General features: G+C 38.9%; 1 protein-coding gene across 4 annotated transcripts in view; it reads left to right on the top strand.

Moving 5' to 3' along the window:
* The window catches only part of plxnd1 (plexin D1), a 92,114-nt gene that overhangs the window by 42,827 nt on the left and 24,257 nt on the right, over positions 1-25,030 (top strand). For 2 of the 4 annotated variants that reach the window (XM_055045994.1, XM_055045997.1), the window contains exons 13-19: positions 610-755; positions 9,433-9,538; positions 12,264-12,403; positions 12,858-13,037; positions 13,127-13,211; positions 13,296-13,565; positions 20,518-20,670. In XM_055045994.1, coding sequence (XP_054901969.1) covers positions 610-755; positions 9,433-9,538; positions 12,264-12,403; positions 12,858-13,037; positions 13,127-13,211; positions 13,296-13,565; positions 20,518-20,670 — 1,080 coding nt within the window. The remainder of the gene's footprint in view (positions 1-609; positions 756-9,432; positions 9,539-12,263; positions 12,404-12,857; positions 13,038-13,126; positions 13,212-13,295; positions 13,566-20,517; positions 20,671-25,030) is intronic. The other 2 variants (XM_055045995.1, XM_055045998.1) reach the window with 1 other exon arrangement.

Consider the following 25,030-nt stretch of genomic DNA (forward strand, 5'->3'; position numbering starts at 1 on the left):
ATGACGCGTGAGAGCACGCCTCAGAACAACAGCAGAAATAGGACTAAGGAATTTGACGGAGCAGACACAGGAAAACAGATGAAAGGGGGGAAAGCGCTGTGCATTAATTCCCCTGTTGAGGCTTTGCTCTCTCACCACCATCATCAGCATTCAGTCTCCTCTCGACACCCGGTTCTCTAAATTGCCTCCCCACTCATCCACCTTTCTGCTGTGCTCTACACCTCGCCTCTCCAGCCCTCACTTTCCCACTCTGTCTGTCTCTCGTGGGATGTGAAGGGGGCTCTTAGCCTGCTCTTTATTTGCATGTGCTGTAGAGGATTAGAGACTGAAGAGTCTCAGACAGGCACGGCAGCGCGCGTCCATATAGCTAAACCGTGTGTCTGTTCGATTGAATCCCCATCTCTGTCCGTGACACGCTTCACATCTCCACACATGGCCCCTGCTAATTCTCTGTCGCCTCAATTATCACCCATCATTATTTGAGTGATTTTAGGGCAGTAATCTTCTTATGAGCTCTAATTTATTGTGCTTATTACAGCACCTTCTCTGTTTTTTTTTTCCTTTTTTTTGTGTGTGTGTGTGTTCATTGCCTCACTCTGTCTTTGTCAGATCTCTCCCCTGAGGGGCCCTGTTGAAGGAGGCACACTGCTGACGGTACAGGGCAGGAACCTGGGACGAAGGCCAGCCGGAGTGAACATCTTTATAGGAGACGTTCCCTGTGATCTGCTGCCCGAGCGCTACACTGTCTCTGTCGAGTGAGTATTCAAACAGAAACTTCCTTAATGAGTCACAAAGTCGCGTGCTTGCATGTTTTTGCAACGGCGTTTTTGTGGTGTTTTCTGCTGATTTGTCGCACCTCGTACTTATTTAATTATCCATGCCGTCGAGGGTGGTGGGAAAAAAAAGGGGGCTGAGAAAAATCCTTGCGAGATTTTTATTTAAAGACCCGTTAAAATATACAGCAACGTTGTGATGACAGGTGCCAATTACCTGTTGCCGTGGTAACCGGATATGCGTTGAGGCAGGCGAGCAATCGGATGGACAGACAGAAGAAAGAGACACAAAAAAACTAAACGGAGAATCTAAAGATTTGTTACTGAAAGAAATCCTGAAGTGAACAGCTCAGATGGGAGCATGTTGTGCCTTAGCTCAGGCAGTACAGTTGGAGCTGCCAACTATGACTGAAAACAGGAACCAAGCTCCCTGCTCTGGAATGCCTTATCAGCTGGGAAAACAGAAAGAAAGCTTCAAAAGCACTTTCAAAACTCCTGAAACTGTCTAAATACCTCCAATTTAGGGCTTAGAATGTTTTTTGAAGGTGAACCGGACTCCCTATCCCATGTTTCCACGTCTTCTGGGGGGAAATGTTGGTTATGTGTTGGGGAAACATTAAAGTCATATAGCTTTATGTGGCTTCAAAGGCAACTGTGGGAATTTTCTCAGACATATAAATAAAAACATGAGGCTGAGGGGAGAGCTTACCAGACCTGCTCAGTGCAAATCCTCCACAATTCTTGGTTATTGACATGAATTACTGAGGAGAAAGAAGAATACATGAATAACTGGAGATGCACCGATTAGGCTCTTAGTAGTGGATACAGATTTCCAGTTGTCTGTGACACCAGACCCTGTGGAAGGATTAAAACACAAAAATAGACTAAATTTACTGACAATTCATTGATGGAGTTAGTAGTTTTCTGATGAAAAATTAAAGAACTTCTGGTTAATTACTTAATAAACTGACTAATGGACTGTTCCTAATTTAATCCTATTTTACATGCATGCAAAACACAATCTTTGTAATTTTTGACGAAGTCGGTAAATAATTTGACTTGCCAATCACAAATTAGAGACAATTTTGTGAAGATTGGTTACTTCACATCTCTGCTGACTTGTGCATCTAGTGATAAAAATATAATGTTTTTCACATCAACTTATTTTATTTTTTTATTTTTTCACATTACTGGGCTCAATAAAATAGATTTATTGAACCTAGAAAAATGTTACTAAGACCTCATGTGGTTTTACTGCTCAGTGACCAAATACTTTTGTGCTGATCATTAAAGCTATGTCGCTATTGTAGCTTGAGAAGAAACATGATGTCATAAATGGTGCATGCTCAGTTGCATGCTGAGGACAACTAGCTTGTATTCTAACTCACTATTGTTGGGAACATCTGTCAAATTTTTCATTTTGATTTCCAAATACAACAAAGATGTGTTCTGATATAAGTCTAATATTATAACTATGATGTTATAAATGTTCCTATTGAGATGATTTCTTTCCTCAATACGGACCCGAGTGGGATGGAGTAATACTGAGTTGAGTAATTACATTTCTTATAACACAGACATGTACACTGTATGGCAAAAAGAATACAAGGTATTAACATTACCATTATTTCACTGTGAGATCAACTTAATCAATGTGCATGAAGTATCCCGAGCTTACAATCCCACTATATAATTGCTTTAGGGTTTTAGTTTTGTTTTGTTTTGTTTTTTTTGTTTGTTTTTTTCATTTCTTAGATTCTTGCATTGTTGGAATGTGTATAACCATTCCCCCTGTCAACCACGCAAACACTGAGATTGTAGTCAGCTTCTCCATTCAAGATCATTCAAAAATGCCTCGATTGGAACCTGTTGCATTATATGGTACTGTATCTTGTTTGTGCATGTGAACTGTCACATATTAAGTGCACAATAATTTTCAGGAAGTATATCCAAAGAAAGCTCATAGACTTGAGTAACTGGCACTTCGAGTTGTGGCTTTGCAGTCTGAATTACAGTTGAACCGTTTTGATTTATTGTCCAAAACAATCAAAGGTATAATAAACTGATGCACAAACGTTGCCAAGAGTAAGTACAGGCAGAACCAGGTGTTTTTCATTTCACTGCCTCCTGAAATGTCTTCTCAGGGTTTCATACTGGCTTTTCTGCTCATTGCATGATTCATCAGCATGTCCAGTCATGCTTTGGGGATCAAGTTTCAACAGTGTTGTGACTAAATGTGCTTTGTTATCTCTTCATCAGGGTGGAAATTGTTGATTTCACTTTGTACATTAGCTTTTGCCCATATATTGAAAGCAACCGTCACATGCAATCAAGCTTTTCAAACTCTATTAGTATTCTGTTTGTGCAGCACAATATTCTTAAACATTCGGCTTCCCTGTTGCAACTAAATAGAAAAGCCCTGGCTTGCATCTCGAGAAAGCCTGTTAGCTCAGTCTTGCCCAAGGATTGTACGCATAGCAACTCTAAGGACAAAGAGATGCTTCATTGTCATAAAATTTTCCACAGATGTCTCTAGCCTTTTTGAAGGAAAATTGAGTGGAAGGAAAAATAAGCAAAACATGCTAAAACAACTCCAAAACCTGAGACAACATTAGAAATGTCTTTCATAAGGGGGAAACGAACCGGTGATTTAGATAAATGAAATTTTGCACTTCAGGAGGAAAACATGGTCCTGCAGTTTCCAAACATTAAATGGGGTTGAGATATTTCACTGCGTCACTCTTTTTCCTTAAGTCCACATTCAGCACTGCCATTTTAGATCACTTTGACCTTTGATGACAAACTTTATGAAAATTTGTCAGCACAACTTCCCACTTAAAACTGCCAGAATTACCAATCCCTCCTTTAATGACCATGGCAGGAACCAGTGATAGCACTGTGCTCGAATGGCCAGCAAACTCACTTGAGATAAGTTCTTCACTTTTTGAATGTACTGATATGTTCCTGAGGTATATGTGTCTTTGTAAAGTAATAGATATGTTAGGTGTTACCAGCAACAAAGACAAATAGAGAAAATCTTTTTTGTAAACCTTCCAATCAGACATGCAGTTCTTGGCCCTAAATCTCCTGCACTCCATTAAAATAACAATAGATATATCTAAAATTTATATTTTTTCTTTTCTTTTGACGAGACCGTAAGTGAAGAAAAATTGTCAGTGGTTATTTTTCAGTTAGTGACTCATAAGCTTTTATTGAAAGAAATAAAAAAAAAGAAGAGGGAAAACACATGCAAATAGCTTAGCTTGCTACCTCCTCACATAATATCTGCGGTATTCTGGTCTCAAAAGATGAATCTCAGCCATCCATTTGTGTTTTAGTTTTTATGTATTCACAAGGCTAATTTTCACAAATATTATTATGCAGCACATCTCTCAATTTAAATGACTCCGCCGCTATCCCCTTGTGACTCGGGGACCATCGCACTGTCACCATGGAGACAGCAGGACCCTGCTTTGACACTGGCGAAAAAGAGCTCAGTAACTCCAAAATTACATCCAAAACTTCTATTCAGTATCTGTAATGTTCCTTGAATAGAAGTGTTTATCTGGTCGTGCTCCAGTGAAGCCAATCATTGTTTTAAAACCGGTTCCAGGGTGACCTGCAGGTCTCACCTGTCACTCCAAAAGCCTGACACATCCGCACCCCTCCTGTTCCCTAAACTGACTACAAAAAACAAAAAAAAAACAGAATTCACGTTTCACTCCGGAATGATCACATCTCCTGTCTTCATTTCTCATTGGTTCTGAGGTTGGCTGCTATGACAGAGGAGCAACATCCTCTCTGCTTTAAGACGCACTGACAAATCACAACATGTTAGTGGATCTGACTCTGTCAGCACTTGTGACTTACACACACGTGCATGAGCACACCTTGTTGTTGCTACATCCAGTGACTGATCATCTTTGATCTTATCTTATCGCTTAAACTGGAATATTTTAATATCAGCTTCAACATCTAACACTTGGTAATTTAAGCATAAAATTAAAGTGTTGAAACCAGATGTCATATGAGATTATATCTGACGGACATGTTTTTGGTCGGTTAAGTTTAACAAAACTATTTTTGTTTGCTAGAATAATTAGAGAGATAAATTTCTGATTTCTTCAGATTCAAAAATATATTTTAAGACTGTAACTTTTGCAACCCAGATGATGATGATGTCATGGCTATTTAAGTTTCTGATTGGTTAATTTTACTACATTGAAGTTAAAGCTTAAACACATCGTTTCCTTGTGTGACATCATGGGAAAAAAAATCACACGCAAGATGTTTCGTGTTAGAGAATTGGCCTCCAGAAGTCTAATCCATCAATACCCAAACGCCTTAAGGTGCCACATTGTTTAAACAGTTATATACAAGTATAAAGAGCTTGGGAATGTCCAACTGTAATGAAAAGATGAATGTGCCTTGCAGCAAAATGTATGTACCAAAGCAAGGCTTTATGGATATGTTAACGGAGTGTGATTTCTCACATTGAAGCTCCTCCTATACCAACGATAGGCCGTTGCAGTTTTTAAATTTTCACTAAGACGTTATTTTTTTTACGAGATGTGTCTAATAGTCTAATAAAACTCATATTGAAATATCTTTTCTTCCCATAATAACCATCATTACATTAGAGGAAATGGAGACACTTACAAGCCTGAGAACATCGTCCTCAGTGTGAATTACAGATTTGGCTGCATCGTGTTGTACGGGTGCTCTGCTGTGGGAGGGACTGGTGAATTTCATAACATAGATAGCATCATGAGGAAAGGACATTAAGTTGAAAAATTGAAGCACCATCTCAAGATAGAAGCGAGACAGTTAAAGGTTTTGCACAAATGACTCTGTCAAATCGACAGTGGCCCTAAGCTTAAAGCCATATTAGTTACAAAGTGACTAAATGACAAAACTGACAGTATTTTGGATGGAGTGTCCGTCCTACAAACCCTGTCTTACAAAAAAGTTACATGGCAGTCTACAAACCTGACCGAGTTTCACCAGTCCATCCATCCATCCATCCATCCATCCATCCATCCATCTTACTAATAACCCTTCTTGTAATCCTATAAGCAAGATTATGGTTGTATAGAAAATGCACAGATTCTGACAGTGCCTCAGTCCTGAAGGTTTTTAACAGTTTTCTTTTTAATTACCCTCATTTGTGAGATTTCAAGTCCAAACTGGCTCTCGCAGACTCCCACACTCATCAGCATACAAGCGCAGCACCCACGCATGTGACCCCGTTTACCGAAGCTGCTGAGACAGGTGCCTGCTCGTGTGCTGGAAAAGGCCAAAGTTCACATCTGTGTGCTGAAAAGAAAAGTGTGCAGCTCTGGAGGAACTCCTCTCACTCTGTGTTGACATGTTAATTAATGGCAATGTCAGCCCGGGCGCAGCTCATTTACTTGAAGTGCATCTCTTGATATCTGTCGCAAATTCTTCACACCGCCCTTCCTATCAATTTCATTAGAGCACTAAGTGGCCCTCGCCCTGTCCGTTTGGCAAAACTCCGACAACACTCTCATCAGACACACACATACACACGCACACAGCTGATTGTTGATGGTCCTCATCAGCCGCTCAGGGGAAATGATAGGAGACACTTCAGTACTTGCCCAAATATTGCCCTTTGACAGCCATAATACCTCTGCAGTGTGGCAGCATTGAAATGTGGAGCGGGGGTCAGTCTGGCTCTGTTTGCTCCTGCTGGGAGAGAGCATGTCCTTTTGACTGGGATAGCTCTGTATCAGCATGCAATCACAGAGAAATACACCCACCAAGTCTCTAAATGTATTATTGTTTGTGTTATTGGGATGCAATCTTTTACAAAACCTCACAAACATAAACCTAACTTGTAAACATTTGTGCACTTTGTTATGTTACAGCTACAAAACACAATGTATTTTCTTTAAGAAAATACTACACATAAAGTGGAAGGGAAATGATGGATGGCTTGGACATTTTTTGCAAATAGAAATCTGAATGTGATGTCCACATATATATTCAGCCCACTTGGAAACCCCAAATAAAAAACACCATCTCACAGAGAACTGTTCAATCTATCATGCCAAAATGGAAAGAGAAAGGTACAACTACAAACCTGCCAAGACAGCTGAACTTACAGGTAAAGATAGCATTAGAAGCAGCTCTTCCGATGCTGGTGATTCTGCAGAGAGCCAAGGCTCGGGTGACAGGATTTATCGACAAGGCAGCTGATAATGGTGCACTCATCAAATTTAGGCTTTATGAAGGATTGTCTACAAGAAAGCCATTACTGAAAGGAAGCCAGAACTGCTGTTTGAGGTTTGCTACAAGCCTTAGGAGACACAGGAAACATGTGGAAGAAGGTGATTTGCCCAAATTAGAAAATACTGAATGTGTAATCTGCATGCAAAATGTTATGTATGGTGGAACACCAACCATAGAAGCTGGTCCAAGCTAATGTGGAGAGATATGTAGGTAAATGCAGGGCCATTGTAAAAGATTATCTCTTAGATTCTGCAAAAACCTCAATAGATGTTCTCCTGACAGGAGGAAAACAACCTCAAACAGAGCCAGAACTACAATTGAACAGTGCGTGAGATTGGTCCTCTGTAAGCCCACACCTGAATCGAAGTGACTTAAATTGATGGCTTAGCAAACAGACGGTTTAAATGTTCAAAGTTTCTGGACGAGTTAGAAAACCATGGATCACTTTCTGTGTACTCCTCTGTGCTGATCTGTCACATAAAATACAACGAAGCCTATGGTTTTGCTTCATAAAATGTGAAATAGTTCAACACTTGAAACGCTTTAGCAAGCGACTCTTAGACTGTGGTTGTGTTACAGCACAGGATCTACATGTGGGAAATTGCTCAGTCTTGTGTAATTTTGGGTTTTAGTTACAACAAAAGCAACAGTAGCGGCCTCAAACTAAACAGAAACCCATCATGTTCTTTTCAGCAGTTCACTTTAGTGGTGGTCATTTCGTTTTCCCTTGAGAAAGTGAAAATCATCGGTTTCATGTGCCTGGCCTTTTGGCTGGTCATTTGATCTCCAGCATTGTAAACTGGAGAACAGAAATATCTCATGTTTATGACATTACAGTATATAAACATCAAATAAATCAGGGTATTTTATGCACTTTGGTATGAAGCGATTCTGTCAATACCTTGGTGAACGTCTCACCCAGGCAGGTTAAAATGCAGCTGGAAAAGCTTTATTGCACTCTTTAAATAGTAATTATTTTTACCTGTTTCTTTTATGCACCACATAGTCTTCTGCATTAGTTTTCTGCAGCAGATATTTAACAATATGATGCACTGTTTTGATAACCTTTGAGTCTGCAAAAACTGTGCATGCTCAGGCTGATTCAGGCTTCCGTATTTCTTATTTCCCTTAGGCTTGAACCTGAGATTACTCATGTTTCATTATATTTGTCCCTTTTCATTCTTCTCCAAATTAGAGCCTGCGAAATGACGTATTTTTCTCAAAGAGCGCCCTCGTGCCAGGTGATGGCAGGAGTTTAATTTGAGGGTAATGACATTCTTTACCTGATGCTCTTGTTATTAATGAGCATTTTTGTAGGCCTCAGCAGGGTCTGCAGCTACTGCCGGTTATTTTAGAGGATTTTCAACAGCTACTCAGACACAGGAGCAAAATTCACACTTTAAAATGGGCTCCTCAGAAGCTGCAGTCGCTCGGTCTTAGATACAGTCAATACAAAGCACATTTCAGTTTGAATTGCATATTTAAAAACACACTCAAGCGCTAATTTTTTTCTAGTTTTAGTCATAACTGCTTGAATGAGTCTCTGCCTAATCTTATTGTACAACCAAACCAGGTTTGTCTGTTTGAAACACAGCTCCTCCGCTCTATTACTATTATTTTATGGGTTCCCATAAAAAATGCTTCAATTTGTCTCTTCTCTCCTTACAGATATTTTTCCACATTCTTCTGTGCAAACTCAATCTGATCAGCCTTCTTACAATTATGCATTAGTTTTAGGGGGTTTATGCAAAATCCTAGTTTGTCGCTATAAGGTGACAAAATGTAACAAAAAGCCCAGAAGGTGCGAATGCTTCTGCAAATTCTCAGTGATGTCTGCCAGTTTTCAGATCACTAACCTCTTCAGCAGCAGGTACCAGACTGAATAAACCAACAAGCTGTCAACCTGGAGGGGATCATTGGAAGGAATAAAGGTTATATCCCGCCCCTGGTACATTTATCCCTCCGAGGTCCCAGAGCATTGGGTCCCCGTGCCTCCATTCTCCACTGTGTCATTAATACGAGTCGTCCCTGCAGAGCGTGCAGTGGTGGCAGAGGGTTTAATCACAGCCAGGAGGCTTGAGAACAAGCCTCAGCAGGCCCTTAATCTCCTTTGTGGTTAGACGCATTTGGTCAGGGGGGGCTTTGAACTTTACATCTGCTCATATTCAATACCTTCGAGGCATTATTTGATTCCATATGTAAATGCAATAGAGACTGATGAATTAGCTCATAAGAACCATTCTCTGACATATATTATGTCTTTGTTTAGCCGTCACAATCAGATTCCCCTCGCACACAATTTGGCTTGATTAAAGTCCTTATTAAATCAAAATTGGATGCTGTATTGTGTGATCCAGATTGTGTTTTTATTAACTGATCTCTCGCTGTGATGCTCTGTCCTCAGGCTCGTGTGTCGCACTGGGAGGTCCTTACATGACAGGACGGATTCTGTCCGCGTGGTCGTGGATCAGAGCGGGTCGGGGACGTCAAAGGAAAACTTTGCCTACTTGGTGAGCATTCTCTAGTGTCCGACTCTCCTGCTGGGTTTTTGCTCTCCCTTCTGTCTGCGACTTCCTCCATATTCTTCCTGCATGCTCTTTTGCTTCGCTCCCCACTGGGAAGGCCTTCCCCAGAGTGTCAGCTGAGTGTTAACAGATGTGTTTTATGGTTCAGAGGAACGCTGGTGTGTGGGAATCTTCAAACGTCCAGCTGAACTGAAGCTAAAAGTAATTGTCATGTAGCTTTTTTTCTGCCAACAAAAACAAATATTGAGACTCTTGGAATGCCCCTTTCGCTCTGAATTTATCAGTGGCTGAGTTAAACCGGGCCAGTGCTGTGGAAATTAACCTCAGCCCACACAACCTCTCATTGGAATAAGGTCATTCAGCCTGTGGAAATACCCGTGTAAGCGCTTTGTTTCTCTGTGTTCATAGACAAAGACTGTTTCATAATTCACAGCATTGTTTCAGCAGCTTCTGAGGGCAGCTCTGTCCATGAGTCATACTGCAGAGAAATAACCCCCAATCTGAAAACCCATCATGATACACAAAGATGAAAAAACTCTGAAACAACGAGTTTAAAGGAGGGGACTACTGTGGGAACTCCTGATAGGCATTTTTTTTTTATCTCTAAGAAGCTCAACGAGAGCCAGGCTGAAGGGGAAGATGTCGGGTGAAAAAAAGGGGAAAAACTGTTTTGGAGACAGGATGTGTGTCTTTGCTGCATCTCCTTCCTCAAAATTTTAAACGGAAACATCTGCCTCCTTCCACCCACATTGACACAGCGAGGCACAATAGGTCTGCCCCATCCCTGCTCGCTGAGGAAGTGAATCCTGTCAGCAAGGATAAGAGGCATCCCTGGAGGCGAGGTTCATGGTGGGGATAGAAAGTTTAGAAAAAGCAGGAATGCTGATTCTGGGAGCTGCAGAATTCTATGAGGATAATTTGCCCCAGGACTGTCTCTATTTATATACACATATATGAGCAAATTACAACGTATGTAGAGCTTTTGCCGTTTCCTTATGATATTTCATTAGCATTTTTTTTTCTAAGCCACAGTGCCGTACCAAGCACTCGTTTTCTTCAATTTTATTAGGGTTTTATGTGTTACTCCAACATGTAATTATGAAGTGGATGAAAAAGACTACATGTTTTTACACACATTTTTTTTCTTACCAATATAAATCTGACAAGTGAATGCGTATTTCCTCACTGACTCAATACCTTGTAGCTGCATGTGTTTTAGTGCATCTCTTTACTAATTTTTTACATTTAGAAACAAAAATTTGTGCCCACATTCAAGTGTTTTGTGGCTAGCTTCCCTGTCCCTAAGCTCAAACATTCCCACAGCATGATGCCATTGCCATGTTTCTATCGATATAAACTGCCTGTGTTCTAACAAGGGCTTCCTCTTTCTCGCTCATCCACGAAGGACAAATATGTGTTTTTTTTAGTTGACAGACTCTGCTGGCGTTGCTGCAAACCTCTAAAGTTGTTATGGGCCTTTTGGCTGCGTCTCTGGCTAATGCTAACCTCATTTGACCTGGTGGTGACAGCCAAACAAATATACTACAAGCTGTTGCATTTGGTTGCGCGCTACAGTGAAAAGTGATCCCTGAGATGATTATAGCTTAACTCAGGTTTAAACACCTTCCCAACCTTATCCCAATTAAAAATTTTTAATTAATTGCAGGGTCTGTAATTAATTGATCAAAATTAATTGCAACATTTTTATTCCAAAAACCCTCCCTGCATATTAGACCATTTCTTGCTGTTAAATTAATTAAGAAATACACATATGACCTCAACAACAAATGCTTTTATTGTTTTTAATCATTTAGGTTTTTAAGCCATCAGATTGGTCCAAAATGCTTTTGTACACAGTTTTCAAGTGTTTCAGGAATCCTCAGTGGGACAAAAAAAACGACTTTGATGTCCACCAGTGTGTGAATGCTGTTTTGCATCAGATTTATGGGCCTACCACAAACCCAATAAAAAGGTTCCGGTTTAGGATTTTTGCATGTAAAAAATGAAAAATGCTAATTTTATGTAACTTTATAATTGAAATTAACGTGTTAAAGTCCCACCACTAATACGGACATTATATATTAATGTTCTCTTATTAATAACAGGGTGACTTCTGAAGACGGTTAATTGTGGCAGATTAATTTTGATGATGACGATTAATGATAATGCATTTATTTATTTCACCAACAAAACACAATAAAACTAAAACTTCATAAGTTCTTGATGTAAATATAATACCCTATCACCAGATATATATTTAAATACATTTAGAAAAATGTTCTAAAAAAATTTTTATTTTCTCTAAGCAATTATGCACTACTTTGTGTATGTCTGTCACATAAAATTCCTATTACGTACACTGCAGTTTGGAGTGTGAAGGAGTGTGAATACTTTTACAGGGCAATGTGCAGCACAGAATGACTGTCCTACCATTTCTGGCGCTAAAGGGCTAATGGCTTCAGCAGCATAATAATGATGTGCTGCAACATGGGCTATCTTCACAGTTTTCTTAATTGTTATAGCCAGCAGCTGTCTCCGTCAATTTACAAAAACCGGACATGTGAACTTCAGAGAAAGAAAAGTGTTTTCATTTGTTTCAAGGAAAAGCATTATGTAGGAGAAAAGTCTAAATAGGGAAAAGCAACCAAGTGTTCTGTTATCAATCTGATGTCTTTCTTGTCATTTTGCTGAATCTTTGTTCTGAATGTAGGTCCCCAATGTGGAGTCCATATATCCAGAGAAAGGTTCTCGTGCCGGAGGAACCCGGGTGACAATCCATGGAGAACATTTGGGCATCGGTTCACAAGTTAGAGTAAAGGTCAACAGAACACAGGAGTGCACCATCACAGAGTGAGTAGAACATTTTCACTTTTTTTTTTTTTAACATTTTCATTCTCACATTGTTTGTATATTTTAGAGACGTGACCCTGCTTTGCAAGTCTGCATGAATACTGCCCATTACAATTACAAATCATTTGCATGGTTTCTTTCCCTTCCCACGTATTAATGACTTTCCTTTTTAAACAGCAGATATTAAACGCATGAAGTGACAATTAAATATTCAGAGTGCATTGCTGTGCAAGTTCTGCATAACTTCTCACAAGATTAAATTCAGCACTTCTAGTTGTTGCCACAGCGCATACCAAAATAGCTCCACCGCTCCTATGAAAGTCTGCCAAGCAGCAAAAAAAATTAACTCCAACTGTAATCAGAAACAGTTTTTAGGATTGAACCTTTTTTTACACATCACAAGTTGTGGGTAACAATGTTTACATCTTTTTATTTTACTTTATTTTTTCCCCAGAAAAACGGATCAAGCGATTAAATGCATCATGCCTCCAGCGTTGGAGGGAGACGCTGAGCTGGTGACGGTGTGTGTGGAGTTTGAGGACCATCCTTGTCAGCAAGCAAACCTTAGCACCATGTACATCTATGAGCAAAACCCAACTATCAGCTTCATCCACCCAACGAAGAGCTTCCTCAGGTGAGTAAACTCCCAGAAGCACTGTAAATAAATTCAAGGCAAATTCTTAGTGGCTGCGATGTAACAATTGTCGTGTGTTTGTATCATAGTGGTGGCAGGACCATCACGGTTAAAGGTCATGGTTTTGATCTGGTTCAGAGTGTCACCATGAATGTCCTGGAAGTTGGGCAAACAGTAAGCGATTTTTCAGCCATGCTACTTTGAATATAATTCATTATTTCATGGAAGGTTTTAGTTTTTTTTTTTTTTTTTTTGCAGAACTGCAGCGTTCTCTCCTCCTCAACAATCACTTGTCTATCTCCGGAGTCCAGCCAGTCCCAGGAAACCTCAGTGCAGTTTGTCCTGAACGGGATCCCGTATACCGGAGACAGCCCTTCATCCTCAGATGACAGGCCCAACGAAGAGGACGGGGAGCCTCATAAAGAGCACTTCCAGCTGGGATACGTGGAGGACCCTCAGTTCTTCACCACCAACAAGGACAAGCAGATCAAACACCATTCAGGAGAGCCACTGACTCTCATCATCAATGTGAGTAACCAAGTTGAGACAGGATGTGCATCCCTGCTGTGTTCAGGTGTGATTTATTTAAATAATTATCACAATTATATTTCCTTCTTGTTTCCCATCATTTGTAGTAATTCAGCACGGATTTGGTGTATTTTAAGCAACTTTTAAATCAGATTTATGGGAGTTAATCAGGAAATATTCAACTAAACTGACAATTTAAACTTTATTAACCTCTGAACACTTTGTACACATAGTGAGAAACCTTTAGTGGTTTGGTTTCAGATAATCAAATTGAACATAAAGAAATGCTGCTTCAGATACATCTGACAAAAGAAGCTGATGCAGCCGAATGGCAACGCATGTTGAAATGGGAAATGGAGATATATTTGAGTTTATTTCAGGTCTTTACACATCAGTCAGTGAAGTTATGTTTACATTGCTTTATTTGGTGTTGTTTTTAGCTTCTAAGTACGTGAAAAGAAAATTATTAGTAGGTCTGTCGAGCTTGAAACTCTGAGAAGTTTATGTAAAAAACTAAAATGACTATACATTTTTTTTGTTTTGTTTTTTAATGTTAGGCTTTATTTTTGGGGATATTTATTACTAAAAGAAAACCCAGATTGCAGTTGGTTGAGAGATACTGAGAGAACCGTGGGAGCTTTCACATCATAATCATGTCTGCTGTCTGCCTCAGGATTATTGTCACTTGTATATTTTCATAACTCTGTTTAATTTTACTGTTAGATGAGTGACTAAACCCTGAAGTGTATGAGTGGCGCCCATTCTGTGACATTGTTTTGTGGGATGCGGGAGCTTGAAGCCACTTCCTGTCTGCCTTCCTCCCCTGCTCAGTGAACCAGACCCCTTATCAGACTGCGTGAAGTGGGTTTGGGGCTAACCAAAGAAAATATGTGTTGTTAATGGGTTGAAAAGGATTTGGAAAATTCCACTCTATAAATCTTTAATGTGGACAGAATTTATTATTCTCTGATATCCTGAACAGTCGTTTTTTTGTCCCAGTTGCTATAGCTAGAGTTAAGCCCAAAATTACTCATAATCTATCAGGTTTAGATTTTAGGTAACACTTTATTTGACAGATTGTGAATAAGACTGTCATGACACCGTCATAAACATGAACACCTGTCATGAACATGAGCAAGTCTTCATGAAGTTTTATGACTGTTGTCATAAAGTGTCATTCAGTAAATCATGACACTTTCAATGCAAAGTTGACATTATTCAAAATGTTTTGTTATGACAACTTGATATTAAACAAGAAATCATGAGCTGACATAAATTTGTTATAAAAGTATTACTGTCTTATCTTCTTTTATCTTACCTTATTTTTTAATTGTTAATAATACATATTTATTTATTACAATATATTTAACAAGCTAGATTTCTTCCAGTCCATGTAGCAAGGATATAACAACCTTAAACCTTTGAAAGGGTATATTATCCAGGTCAGGTTAATATGGTGGGATTATAAACATAATCATTTGAACTCAGTGCTGGCTGTGACCTTACTAATTTTTGTGATTGTAGATGAATTATTTACATTAAATTGTCTTCCTTATTTACATTTTCTTGTTAATGTAGAATCAAAGACAACAACATTAGAGTTTCATTGACATCCAGTTGTCACATCCTCAACTCTATTACTCTGTTCTTAAGTTTTTATTTATCGTTCTGTCTGCAGACATGAATAAGTTATGACAAGTAGCTACTTTATGACTTATGGATGATATGTTTTCTTGTGTTTCTCATATAGAAGAGATGGATAAAGGAAGCAAGCATTTGTGTAATCTAACATTTATAGCCAAGCAAACAGGCTACAATTACTAAATAAGTTTCCAGACCTCTAATTCACTTAAAGTGTAAAGAATAAATAAATAAGAAACAATGTCAGTATTGTCATAATCATAAGGGATGACAAGATTTTCTCATTTTTTTAGAGTAATTTATTTTTAAGATTCAGATCTTTATCCGGAATGTTAATAATCATGAAGGACTTTGTAGTTTTGAGTAACGGTTTTATCATTTTATATGAATAAGTACTAACAAATGTCAACCTTATGGCACGGGTAACATAATTATTAAAGCATAATTAATCTTTTTGGTCAAAACGTGTTCATATAGAGATGGACAGAACGAGTCAGACAACTCGCACTGCTTTTCTCACAGTCAGAGAGAAGCTAATTAGACACATTAATTGCTTATTATTTTTGGTTAAATGGTCTCTTATGATGCCAAGCTGACTTTGTAACACATATTTAGAACAAATATTGAGAGCACTAAAAGCCATCAATAAGTGATGGAATTTTCTGTCTTGCTTTTTGGATGCAAAGTCATTACTTAACAAGACAAACTCGACAGTGTACATCAGACAGAGCTGAGTGTGTCCTTATTTATATTCACATAAACCAGAGGCACATAAAACACATCAAAGACCCTGTCCTCCTAAGCATGTTGATTTCTGTTGGAGGTGTGAGTGGGGAAGGGAGGGGCGCAGTGGCATCTCAGTGGGAGGCCCCGTGTTTGTGCGTTCTGGCTGATTTAAGCACCTGTCTGCTTGAATCCATCACGTTAAAGGGCTGCCGGCTGTGACACCGCGCGACACGCACACAGGAACAGCACAGACAAGGATGTCTGAACATGATGCCACCTCCTCTTTATGTGTTAGTGCGTGCTAGGAGGAGGTCGCTGCAGGAGTCGCTGTCTCTGCCTGCCTACATGAGCGACTTGTCTGTTGTTTCCTGCTTTATTTAGGAAAGGTGGATTCCAGTTCTGGCGGACCTGGGGGGAGGGGAGGTTGCAGAGAGAATGTGTTTGTTTAATAGGAAGCTTGTTAGTCAGCCAGGACCAGAGGTAGGGTTTGCTGTGCATCCTTCCTCTGAGTTTAGAAAACATTTATTTTAATCCAACTATGTTTTCTATGAAAATACTGTGAATTTCATACTTATAAATCAATTTCTGCAAAGTATTTCAACATATATGGATGATACTTTTAATTTTTGTGTGTGATGGTTGTGACGAACCATTTTTTGACAAAGGTTAAAGAGGCTGCATCCTGTCGGGACCCTATCTGTGTAATCACAGAAAGGAAACCCTCTGAGGACAAAGACTGCAGATATACACACACACTTCCCCTCTTGGCCTAATTATATTGAAGGGATGTTGCTGTTTCAGTCTAACAAGGGAATTTTTTTTGTAGGTCTGGTCATCCTTCCAATAAGTAATCACAGTGTTGTTCATACTAGGTTAATTGCAGAGATCAAAGCGTGTTTCAGTCATGTAATTATTGTGGAATTACATAAAGAATCAAAGGTCAATGATAAAATGCAGCTCTGCTTTTTGTGAGTTACAGCCTTGTGCGTGTTTGCAAACATCTGGCCCACTTTGAGGATTGACCTTGTTGAAATATTAAAGGGCATCTTTCATCCTTTTTGCAACTCGTCCTTTACTTGTGTTGTGGGTTGCGGCTCGTAGTAGTGACATTTATGTCCAGGCCTGAATGTTTTTGGTCATTTGGTCCTTAACGGTAAAGTTTAGTCTTGATTTTCATCTCTCAGTCATGTGTAGATCAGTCTCAAGGATGTAGGCAGATCAATTTACATAAAGCAGATATGATACAAATAGAACATCATTAAGCTTCACTGTGCTTTCTTATTCAGTGACAATGAAGTCATTCTGATTCTGAGAGTTTCAGAAGGTTTAATAGAAGGATGTTGCTGTGATGATGTCCTGGCGGGTTTTAAGAACGAAACCAAATTTCTTCTAAGTTATATCTTATATATTCCACATTTTTCTACTAAAAGAAGGTGACATAGTTACTTAAAATGATACTATATGACTTGAAATTAATTTATATACCTGTCCCCTTTTAAATTTAAATCTTGGGGTTGCAGTGATTTGAGCTTGTCCTGCAGCTGCAGAAACCTGGAGAGCTTACAATCCTTGTTTAAACCATGCAGGCAAGTACACCTGACTATCATAGAGTTGTAAGTGAAACCATCTGTCCAGCAGCTGAAGCCTGACTGATAGTGGGGTCATGAACAAGGACAAACAAATTGGCTGCTGAAAAAATGAATTCATGCTTTCCAGTTGTTCTCTTAAAACTGTGACTCCAATCCGTCTGAAATGCTAAAGAATCAACAGTTGTAAGTTCAAAGGTCAAATCGGAGGCACATGTCAAGATGATGAGAAAAGACAGGGTGTGATGATAATGTTGGGTTTTCTGATCTAATCTAGACTGACAAGCTTGTGATGCTTAACCAGCTGGGCATTTTGCGGTTTGTCAAAATGTAGATGAAGGCAGAGCAGTTAAAGCTCAAAGAGAGAGGAAGATGAGTGTGGTCCCAGTGATTAATAGAAGATTCAGGCCAGGGAAATTCTGACCTACAGTGTTTCCAGCATCTTATATTCCTGTCTAGATTCACGATTCTCTGCCGAACCCCTAAACCTGCCAAGCCTCTTGTAGAAAATCTAAGCTTGTAAGACGACCACCCACAAAGGAAACGAGCGTATATGCAATGAACAAGTACAGCTGTAAAAAATTAGACCCAATAAAAACCTCCCTGCAGGCTTAAAATAACTGTCTGTAGAAGATGTTCTGAGTAGAAATCCATAAGAGCCACAGAGACTTTATGGAATTCCCATTAAAGGAATAATTCAGCAATTTAATCTCATCCCTCTGGATCGTTCTGGGATTTCCAGCAGACTCACAAACGTAAGATGAAGCTGCGGAAAAGGCTGATATATGCTCACTTTTAGATTAATGGACATGGTTGGATTGACTCTAGATGAAGCCCAACATTACAAATTTCCCAAAATGCTTCCTAATTAAAAATGTTACTGAACCCTGACTGGCAGACAAACATCCTTCACTTTCCAAGCCGACAGTGTGGAAAGCCCAAGGCAGCGGGGATGATGTCACCAACAGTAGGACTCATTTTTTATCAAACTGTAGAAAGCTCCCTGTGGACACCCAGAAGACAATGTGGAACTGTATGAAACGGTTGAGGTCTGTCACTTCACATGACTTGAAGTCACACGTAAAGTGTAAAATCAGAGATGCGTCCCTTTAATTAATGTAGGGACACCCCCTCCCACTCCCAGCAGTGAGAGGAGGTAGAAGTAGGATAGTTGGATTCATTGCCACAGACCTCTGTGAAGGCGCCGAGTGTTCTGGACTCAACTCAGCGTAGCATATTGCAAATGTATTCATACACCAGGAGATCTCTTACATTTTGACATGTTATAACCCCAGACTTTATAGTGTTTCACTGAACCCTAACCTGATAGACCAACAGAAATAGAACTAAATTGTGAAGTGAGAACATAATAATGCATTTCTTTGCAATTTTATTTACATTTAAAAATCTACCCATCCCATTATTTAACAGTGTGTCACTTAATCTGAACGTTACATTCTTTGTAAAATCACCTTTTTCTGCAATTACAGTTGCAAGTCTTAATCTCATCCAGCTTTGATTATCTTGAGGAAAAAGATTTGAGCTCCTTCCAATTAAGCTGAAGATCAATCAGAGGGGATGGAGAGCATCTATGACGCTCAATTATACTTTACAGGTAGACATCGTCAATCACAAGTTAACTGTGATTGGTCTCTTCAAAGAACAGCTACATTTATACTGAGATTAAATCAGTATAAATGTGCATCAGATTTATGGGCCTACCACAAACCCAATAAAAAGGTTCCGGTTTAGGATTTTTGCATGTAAAAAAATGAAAAATGCTAATTTTATGTAACTTTATAATTGAAATTAACGTGTTAAAGTCCCACCACTAATACAGACATTATATATTAATGTTCTCTTATTAATAACAGGGTGACTTCTGAAGACGGTTAATTGTGGCAGATTAATTTTGATGATGACGATTAATGATAATGCATTTATTTATTTCACCAACAAAACACAATAAAAGTAAAACTTTCATAAGTTCTTGATGTAAATATAATACCCTATCACCAGATATATATTTAAATACATTTAGAAAAATGTTCTAAAAAAATTTTTATTTTCTCTAAGCAATTATGCACTACTTTGTGTATGTCTGTCACATAAAATTCCTTTTACGTTCACTGCAGTTTGGAGTGTGAAGGAGTGTGAATACTTTTACAGGGCAATGTGCAGCACAGAATGACTGTCCTACCATTTCTGGCGCTAAAGGGCTAATGGCTTCAGCAGCATAATAATGATGTGCTGCAACATGGGCTATCTTCACAGTTTTCTTAATTGTTATAGCCAGCAGCTGTCTCAGTCAATTTACAAAAACCAGACATGTGAACTTCAGAGAAAGAGAAGTCTAAATAGGGAAAAGCAGTCAAAAAAGCTCTGCTTTTGAAGTCTCCTTTTCAACTCCTGAGGGACTTGGGGTCATAGTTCAGTTATTGTTTGAGTTTTTGAGATACTAAGTTGTCCCCAGTTGTAAAACCAATGTCTTGTTGCCACGGTTATGCATCATAACTGTCTTAAATAAAATAAAATAAAATAAAAGAGCTTCCAGGAGCACAGGATCCAAAACCAGAGACACAATTGTCCAACAGCTCAACCAAAATAATTATGAACAAAAGTCTAGCAGAAGAGAAAACCAGGATGGGCTAAATAAAGTTGCTCCCACTTGTTGCCACCATGTGTAAGGCAATTCTAAACAGAATCTATTGGATTTTATTTCGGGGATTTACATTCCTACAAATTACTACAAAACTTCTTTCAGGCTTCATATTTAACTGAAACTTTGTGCATTCATTTTTTCTGCATCACAATCATTCTCTACTTTATGCAGGTCCAACTCATAAAGTCTAAGATTGCAAACTGTAAAAAAAAAAGAAAAAAAAAAAAGAAAAGTAATGTATGTGCATGTGGGGTAAAGCTTTGCATCTTCAGGCCTCTTCATAGGGGAGACAACTCATGGCACTGACCAGCTCCTGTTTTTTTTATATGTTTTGCAGCAGAAAGTGCCGAGTGAGCTGGAGCTGGTGCCGGAGGAATACTCGGTGATGATTGGCTCCTATCCCTGTAACATCAGCTTCCATAATGACCAGCTGTTCCACTGCACCATCAACGGGCAGCTGAGGTCCAGCGAAAGTGAGCTTCCTGTCACCGTAAGTACAAACACCACATCCTCACCACGGTTTTCACACAGACCCTCGTCTCATCTCATCTTGAATATCATTGCTCAACAGACCCTGATAATTTCAGCTCCTCACCCATCTGTCATTTAGCATTTAAGCCAAATGTTTAGTCAGAATCCAAACCATCTGTGATGTTAACTGAAACAGATTTAGTGTGCAGAAACCCATGCGCTGTAAGTAAGATGTCTGAGCCACCTCTAACATGTTTTATGAATGGTTTCAGGTTTCTAAGCATGACAATATAATATTAGCTGGGGTGCTGAGCCGTCACTTAGTGACAAAACGTCGCAACAAAACAGTGACACATTGTGTTTATCAACTGATGTTTGTGTCCTTCACTTCTTGTCACTCACATTGCCACACGATTATTCTGAGTCAGCAATGATCTCACGTTCCAATGGAGTAGTTTTTCTTCCAAGTTATTAAGTAAAACCATAAAGCACTTCTATACTTGTTTACATATGTTGTTGTCCATTCTGATCTACTTTGACAGCACTTCATTGGGAGGGACTCAGCTCATCCATATTCAGATATGAACTACACTGCTAGTTTTTGATGAGAAAGCTCTGAAGCATATGTTTTCAGCTGAGTTGTGCTCTCAGAGAAGTTTACTCCACTTTTATACAGAAATAGAAATAAGAGCCTCTTATTTCTCCTCCACCTCTTTCTTGTACCTACAGCACTCTCAGGTGCGCGCCCACCTCTTCTGTCTATCAAGATCACTCAGAGTAAACAGGGGTAATTAGCAACAACAAGAGTAGAGAGCAAGGGTCAGAGGAAATGTCATAACAGAAATGGGTGGGCTGCCTGCGCATGAGCAAATAGGAAGTGTTTGCATTTGACAAGGCTGTAAATACAGCTCTCGCATTTGTGTCGGCAGATTCAAATAAATGCTCATATGCTTTGCTCAGGCAAAGTTTGTGGCCATTAGTGGGGTTTTTTTTCCACTTACTTTAAGAAGCAGATCTATTTTTGCATGCCTGTGTTGTGCTTGGCTCTGAAGTGCTGTAGCAGTAGACGTGAGGAAGCGATGTTTTTCTACCCCAAGCGAAACAGGAACATGGAACAATGGCATTTTCCCCTCCATTACACCGGGTCACAGTGGTGCAGTCTCTGGAAAAAGAAGGCCTTCTCCGGCTGCTTCGTGTAAATAAGAGCCTGAACTCGAAGGGGGTGGAGGAATGTTGAAAGCAAGGGAACCCAATGAGCTTGTTTCCCCCACAGAGTTGTATGTAAGAAGGATTTGGTTTGAGGATTGGAGGGGTTTTTTATCTGAGTCTCTTTTTATGAAGTATGCTGGGATTGCAGATGAGGAGGGAACGAAGTGAGCTGAGACCACAGAGGACCCTGCTGACTAATCAGAAGGGAGAAGTGAAAGTTCGCTTCTTGCCACATCTGGGTTAGTTTGAACTGGGTGACTCTTCCAGCGCTGAGAGAGGGAACATTTTTCAAAACCTACAGCCTAATTTCTTTTTTGCATGTGTGCACCTGTCTCCATTGCAAAATGGATAGGCTTGTCTGTGTGTGCGCCAGCACCTGCGCCCCTATTGCTAAAGGCTTTAAATATATTATTTAGAAAAGATGCTGTCCTTATTTTTTGCCAACTAAATATAAACTAACACTCTGAAATTGGTTTGGGGTGGAAACAAGCCTAAAACTAACCATTGTGAAACAACTTCAAGGATATTTTTCTACCTCACTGGTGTGACTAGTGAGGCATAACTTTGAGAAAGATTTCTTTATTTTGGCATTTTTATGGGTATAATTACCTTTGCACTGTGTATTGTTTTCTTGCCACTTCCCAATCTTGCAGCACTTTGTGTTGATCTAACACATACAATATCAACAAAAAGGTTGCAGTTGCAGTGTAGAAAGTAGCTGAAAAGTTCAAGGGGGTATGAATATTTTTGCACAGCACTGTGGATTAGGAAAGTTGTCTTTCACAATCAGTTAAAAAATAATTACTTAGTGGGCTTGCAGTTGGCTTTTAGAGGCTCCACTGTGCAGCTAAAAGGGGCAAAGGTTTCAGCAAAGCCTGGGAGTAGAGAGACTGAAGAAGACAGGAGCTTAAAGGGCTTGTTCGTGATTTAAGATTAACTGAGAAGCTGCATAAAACACAAGGAAAAAAGTATTTTCATATGTGAATCGGAACGTGCTATTCTGGTGCAGTCCTGGGATAAAAATATAATAAACGAGTTCTTTAATGTTATTCCTCCTCATACCTGCTCTGTCTTCCTGAGCTCATCTCTCTTCATCTTTGTATCTGTCTTTCAAATACACTTTACTGCCTGTATGTAATAGATTAGAAATTTAACGGAAGAAGAAAATAAAAGGTTATCGTACCTCAAGCACATACCCAGGGACAGTAGCTAAAATTAACTCAGCTTGAAATGTTTATTCCTGTATTTCATTTTATTTAGTCTACTGCAGCTGTATTTACTGCTGCTAACATCAGCAGCTCAGTTTAAGCCCATCTAAAGTGCTGCTACATTGCTTTTAATACCGCTATGCAGCTTTGGAGTTCGCTGTTGATGATTTCTATTAGGCAGCACCTTAAAAAATATTTTAAAAAGCAATATCTAGCTGTTTGAATGATGTTAAAATAAAGAAGAGACTTCGTAATCAAAGCATGAAATGTTACTTAACAAAGAACCTAATGATTACTACAGTAATTTAACAACCATTATGTTGTCAATCTTATGTCACTTCACTACATAAAGAATGAAAGACTTTCACCTGGAAAGTCTTCTGCAGCCTGTAAATGTTGACTTTTGACACTGAACTTTGGTGAACAAGCTACTCTGTGCACAGAAATGTCAGAGGAAAATCTTGATTAATTTCTGAGGGAATAGTTTGCTGAGTTCTTTGCTCTGAAAGCAGGTCACTGGCATCTTGGACTTAGGTGATAAGGATATGAAAATGTTACTTTAAGAAGTGTAATTTGAATAATTTGTCTTTATTCATACACTAAAGACAAATTTAAACAGCATCATCTGCTGCCAAGTTAGAGGTGGTATTTCTAAATGGATAAAATATAGGTTTATGTGATTTTGTTAAGATTTACATTTTTTATTTTCACCATCATTATGATTTGAAATGGTTCTTCTACTTTAATAAAAGTTTTTGAAGTTTTTAGTGACATTTCACAACGGTAACACAACATCAAGTGCTGTTTTTCAGTTTGCTGTTTTCTCATTCAATAAAAAAGAAAACTAGAAACTTCCTCATCTATAATCACCACATTATGAATTCCATTTATCAAAAACAACATTTTTATGCTCCCAACATGGAAAAAGAATCAGAAAGCCAAAAACTTGCATGTTCTTGTGCCATGTATCTTGGATCTTTAAACATGTTGCTATATTGTTTCAGTGCATATTTGATGCAGTGCTATTGGCTTAGCAAATATTTTAAAATGTCCCAAATAACTTGAAGCACATGTAAACAAAAGCGTTTGTCACTGATTAGGCATGAGATGGCATGAGATTAAGTCGTGATAATCTTGAATAAAAATACCAGAGTATCACAGGCTTAACTCTGAAATGTGACGAAATCCAATGTTTCATATTTACATCAACTATTCTGACTCAGCTGTTTTACAGATATGTTGCTTGTAACATTAAGATAGTATTACCTTAATAAGACTAACCAGCGCTCCTTTAGCTTCCATGCTTTTACTGTGTGTATTTTCCTCAACCAGAAATATTTCCAAACTGCCAACCTTGTCAGTTATGCAACTTAAATACAAATCCTAAATCCTTCTTTCTGCCAGCTGAATGCCAGTGACAGCAACAGGTGTGGTAGGGACAGCATGAGCTTATACCAGGCAAAAACGTTACTCTGAATTTCTTTGACAGGCAAAAACGTTACTCTGAATTTCTTTGACATCTCTTTAAAATGACCTTAAATCATATAAATGGAGATTTTGTAAACCATATCTGTCTACAAAACTGACACAACTTGACAGGCCTATACTTCATTGTCATCCATCACAGTTTCCTAAAATCGTTTGCACTGTGCCTCTCTCATTTGGATGCTGCAGTTTTTCAGTTGAAGCGATTAATGTGCATGAAAAAAAGATAATCTCTTTGGCTGTATGTTTGAAATTTAAATCTCAGTTTATTTTCCTTTTGCCAATTTGCTTTATATTTAGCTAATTAGTGGTTGATACAAACATTTCTGCTGAAAACATCCATATAACCACTAGTGGAAACTGGAGCACGGTTTGAAAACTGGGGTGGGGAAAAGTTATTTACTCTCATTTGTGATTTCTTTGCATTTTAATAATACTTTGTTACACCTTAATGCCGTTTCTGTATTTGTTTTGTTC

This window comes from Poeciliopsis prolifica, unplaced genomic scaffold, assembly GCF_027474105.1.
Source record: "Poeciliopsis prolifica strain line A6 unplaced genomic scaffold, Auburn_PproV2 SCAFFOLD023, whole genome shotgun sequence".
In the NCBI taxonomy this organism is placed as follows: domain Eukaryota; kingdom Metazoa; phylum Chordata; class Actinopteri; order Cyprinodontiformes; family Poeciliidae; genus Poeciliopsis; species Poeciliopsis prolifica.